The sequence below is a fragment of the Dipodomys ordii genome, unplaced genomic scaffold (genome assembly GCF_000151885.1).
Source record: "Dipodomys ordii isolate 6190 unplaced genomic scaffold, Dord_2.0 Scaffold17, whole genome shotgun sequence".
Taxonomy (NCBI): domain Eukaryota; kingdom Metazoa; phylum Chordata; class Mammalia; order Rodentia; family Heteromyidae; genus Dipodomys; species Dipodomys ordii.
Genome location: NW_012267233.1, coordinates 25,297,323 through 25,302,326, shown reverse-complemented (window position 1 = coordinate 25,302,326; position 5,004 = coordinate 25,297,323). Strand labels below are relative to the sequence as shown.

At 49.2% G+C, this 5,004-nt stretch overlaps 1 protein-coding gene across 1 annotated transcript; it reads left to right on the top strand.

Moving 5' to 3' along the window:
• Positions 1-482: 482 nt before the first annotated feature.
• On the top strand, positions 483-4,716 carry Fabp5 (fatty acid binding protein 5 (psoriasis-associated)). Its single transcript, XM_013012418.1, has 4 exons — positions 483-635; positions 3,321-3,493; positions 3,792-3,893; positions 4,459-4,716. Exons 1-4 carry the CDS (start codon positions 557-559, stop codon positions 4,510-4,512), a joined length of 408 nt encoding a protein of 135 aa, XP_012867872.1. The 5' UTR covers positions 483-556; the 3' UTR covers positions 4,513-4,716.
• Positions 4,717-5,004: the final 288 nt, after the last annotated feature.

Here is a 5,004-nt window from a genome sequence, read left to right as displayed (position 1 = left end):
TCTTTAAGGTAGAGCTGTCGGATGGAAAAGGGCACAAGGTTCAGGGGCAAAGCAGCTCATCAGCCAATCCAGCACACGGCCTCTCAGTCTATTCCAGTCCACTGCACCAGGCCAGGGCTAAGACCCTCTGGGTATCTGGCCAGGAAAACAAGCGGCAACTAGGTGGTCCAACCCGGAGGGGGAGGCGCAAGGTCGTCCCCTCTGGCTTCCTGGGCGTGAGCAACGTCGGGATCCTGGCAGGCTCCGGCGTGGGGTGCGTGGGGTGCGCCTGGCTAGTCCCAGCTTGCACAAGGTGCCTAGAGTGCTCAGCATCCCAGGCAGGTGCAGCCGGTTCGCACCTCCAGACCCCGAGAGAGAAAAGCCTAAAGGGAACGCGCGGAGGGAGGGGCAGGGGGCGTGCCGGAGGCTGGGCGAAGCCCGCCTCTCATTGGCTGTCCGGAGCCGCCCGACCCCGCAGCTGTATAAAAGCGCGGCGGCGTCCGGCAGCCGCACGGCACGCTGTCCGCACCCGACCTTCTCCGCTCACCGCGCACGCCCGCCCTCCCGCGCGCCCACCATGGCCACGCTTAAGCAATTAGAAGGAAGATGGCGACTGGTGGACAGCCAAGGCTTTGACGAGTACATGAAGGAAATAGGTGAGGCACTCTTCCGACCCGGCGGCACCTGTCACGCCAACAACGTGGCACGTGTGTGGCCGTTTTGTCCCCGGCTCCTTATTGGCGTGCTGGGATTTGGGGGTGCTTGGTGGGGGGGGGGTAGCCGAGCATCGTCCCCCTCCCGATTCCCTAACCCCTCCCATCTCCCCTCCGCGCTGCGGTCCCCGGGTGCAGCCGGCGCGCGCGGCGGCCCGGTGCAGACGATCGGACCGGAGCGCAGAGCTCGCGCGCCTCCCGCCGCCGGGTTCCGCGCGAATGACCCGCCGCGTGGTCCCCGAACCTGCCGCTCCTTCCCCCGCCGCGCCCGGCCCGGCCCGGCGGCGCGTCCTCCACGCGCGCCCTCCTTCCCCTCCCCCCGCAGCATTTCTTTCGGGGGACCCCCCCACCCCCGCCACCGCCCTCTCCCCTTCGCCCATTCGCCCCACCCCGCCTCGGGTCACCCTGCGTCGGGCCCACCCGCCCTCTCGTGGCAGGCCTCTTTCCCCTCCCCACCCAGCCGCATCTTTTCTTTTGTTCCTCGTTGGCGCGCGCGGGTCTCCCCCGCTCTTCTCCGCGGGGACACCCGGTGGCGGGGCGCGGTTTCCATCAGAAACCCCGCGGAGGCTCAGCGTGGGACACCGCCCTGCTTCCGTTCTGCCCTCCCGGCCTCATCTTCCCCAGCAGCAGCTTGCCCAGGTCCTCCGCCTGGCCTCACCCGGGAGCCGGTCCCTGGGGGTGGGTACAGCTCCCCTGCCCTCGCCCCCCATCCCAGGAAGACTGGACACTTACCGCCCCGACCTGCTTGCCAGTACCGCCCAGCCGGGGGCCCTGGGCCGGTGGCCTGTGGGAAGATCACGGTGAAACCCGCTGTGTCTAGGGGATGGTCCTGCTGTTCTCCGCCCTCTGAATCTGGAGGGTGAGGGGCAAGGAGATGGGGAAAACCATAATGAGAAACTGCTGGCTTGCCTGTGGGTGTGGCCCTGCCCAAAGCCCTGGACCAGAAGAGGATGCTTCTGAAGAGGATTCCAGTTCTGCCTCACTGAAAATAGTGCTTCATTTTCTCTTGCTTCTTCCCCCACCCCCAACTTAGCGACAGCGATTGTGCGCTAGTTGAAATATTGGACAGAAGGCATACAGGAATGGGCATTTGTCGTGGCCACTACACTACACAGTGGCAGCAGTTAGACTAAAGTGGATCCCCTCTCTCTAGAGGGGAGTTTAGGCTACTTCCTAGGCAGGTTCCAAAATGTTAACCTGATTTTTCTCTGGTGACTTCACTAGAGTGACCCTGTAGTGAGTGACACCTCCCTGGGACTTCATAATCACTCCTAAACCGACCTTTATCCAAGCCTGACTTGTGGTGAATCAGAAGTGCATTTGTGATACTGTCAGAAAAGGGGAACACAGCATTGTTTTTTCCACTGATGACTCTGGAAAAGACCATTTATTTCACTCACCACATATCCTCCCCTACTCCACGTTAGGCTGTCACCAGGACGTGGACGTTGTAATGTGTACAGTTGTAAGGACCAAGGGGAGAACAGGGTTTTGGGGGTTTTTTTTGGCTCATGGATAGGGCAGGAGTTATGAATGTTGTCAAAGCCCTAGTCATTAGGAACAATCAAGGTGGAGGAAGCTCAGAGCCCATTTATTTGTCCTGAGAATAAATAATGACTCAACTAAAAGCAAGCACCAGCTCTAAGGTGGAGAAAGAGAAGGCTGCAAGGGGACACAGCCTGTCCAAGAGACAGGCTTGTACTCTCCTCACCTGAGAAGTTGATTTAGCCTGGATCCGCGGCTCCTTAAGAGTGTGGACACAGATGATAAATTCATGTGTAACTAAAAAACGTGAACTTTTATCCCCGGATTAGTGTAGTCACTATTAGGCTACATAAAACAAAAATCTGTAAATGTACAGCATTTTAATTTAGCACAATCGTAAGGCTAATGGGAAAAGTATTAACCTTTGAAAAATAGTATATTGAGTTGTACAACTTCAAATATTTTTTTCCAGGCTAAGTTACACACACACACACACATACACACACACACACTTATTGTCATCATGATTATGCTACTAACTTCAATTATTGGGCTATTTGAATGTCTTTGGATTGCTTTTCACTTGCATACAGTCTGAATTATTTATCAGGGGCCTTTTATGAGCCAGACAGCACTGGAATCAGAATACAATGGTTAGAAAAATCCAGTAAATAGAGTAAGACTAAGGTAGATCCTGAGTTTGCAATTTTGAGTCTCTTCATCTTCTGTTAATGTATATAATATTATTTTCCATATGTATGCCGGTCTATGTTTTTGAGGCAGGATCTCTAGCTCCCAAGGCCTGTCTACACCACTGTGCTTTGACTCTGTCAGCTTCTTTGGGTAAATAAAATAAGAGAGTAAATTCTTCCCTGACTTTCTGAAAGCCAGCATCGCTTGATGGCCAAGAGTGGACATTGGGAACAGGTTGTGGGTGCCATTTCAGTTCCAGCACTTCCTAGCTGAGCTTGGGCTGTTATCTCAGCACCCCACTTTCTCGTCTATCCATCTTGTCCAGGTTGCTGTGAGGCCTAGACGTATACAGTAAGTGAAAGTATGCCAGGTGTCACAATTATACCTGGACTGATGATTTTATTGTATGCGAATTATAATTGGTCTTGTTATTCAATATCACATCTACAGGAGTGGGACTAGCTCTGAGAAAAATGGGTGCAATGGCCAAGCCAGACTGTGTCATCACTTGCGACGGCAATAAGGTCGACATAAAAACTGAGAGCACTCTGAAAACAACACAATTTTCTTGCGTCCTGGGAGAACCATTTGAAGAAACTACAGCTGATGGCAGGAAAACTCAGGTCAGGCATAAAACACTATGAATGGCAGATACTATCTAGAGTGATAGATTGTTACTGTTGGTAGTCAGATACTTAATGGGAAAGTGGCTTATTAATTGAATTGATAGATGAGTAATAGCATGAGAATCTTTTATGAACTTCTGGACTGAAGACCACAGACTTTATTGTAAGTAGAATCAGAATGATTGAAGTGATTCAGAAAGGAGAAGAGAAAGCATGTTGATTAAAGAGGTTATGAATGACCAAACCCTCTTATAATGTTCTTTGGAGGATTAAAAAATATGCTTTATTTTTTCAGACGGTCTGTAACTTTGCCGATGGAGCATTGGTTCAGCATCAGGCGTGGGATGGGAAGGAAAGCACAATAACAAGAAAACTGAGAGATGGGAAGTTGGTGGTGGTGAGTGTCAAGCTGCTACTGTCTATCTGAGCTTGCTTGCATTTGTGATCTCCAGAAGTGTTCTCTCTCATTGCTCATGTACAGGAGAATTAAGTTTAGGAAGAAAAAAAATGCAAAATAGCAAGTTAAATAAGGGAATGTTTGAATACTCACAGTGAATGAAGACAGTGTTTGCTGGGACTAGAGACATGCCAAGTTGTAGCTGGAGTTGGATTCCAGTTCAGCTGTTGGATCACTGTAGTGAATCATCAAGCTGCCTTTGGGGTTTTGGCATACATTTTTCCATTGCTTCACAATGAAGAATAATATTTGCCAAGAGAAAATGAAAAATTGAGATTTTTATATCCAAAGCTTTAGTGTTTACTATAAACTTTTGTATATGGTAAACAAAACACTAGGTTCTGGCTTCTTTCAAAAATCTTTTAAAAAAAATTCTAAAATGTATTTTTCCCATCTGTGACATAGAACACAAGGTTTTATAGGATTTCGGTCCAAACACTGTATTACAACTAGTGTTCTGAGAATGTAAGACAAGCCTAATTCTTTCATATCTTTTTTCTCCTAGGAATGTGTCATGAACCATGTCACCTGTACTCGGGTCTATGAGAAAGTAGAATAAAAATTCCATCATCATTTTGGACAGGAATTAGCTGCAAGAATGAAAAAGCTCAGTTCAATGAGCAAATCTCCATACAACTACTTTTTTTTTTCACTACTATGTTCAGTAATCTATATCACAAACATTTTAAGTGCAAAAATTTCAAAGTGATGGTTTAACTGGCCTCATCCCTTTGGTTAGCAAATAAATGTGTTTGTGCTAATACATTTGTGCACATGGTTTTTGTTGGTTTGCTCTTTTGGCAACACTGGGGATTAAACTCTAGGCCTTGACTTTACAAGGCAGGTGCTCTACTCCTTGAGTCACATATCTAGTTCCTTTTTGTATTGGTTATTTTTAATGTAAGGTATCACTTTATGCCCAAGCTGGTCTGGGTTGTGATCTTTTCTACTTGGGCTTTTCTTTGCTGCTGAGGAATATTCCACTGCACCCAGCCATTATGCTTCCCTTGTAGCGAGTATAACAAGTGTGTATCACCACACCCAGCCACTG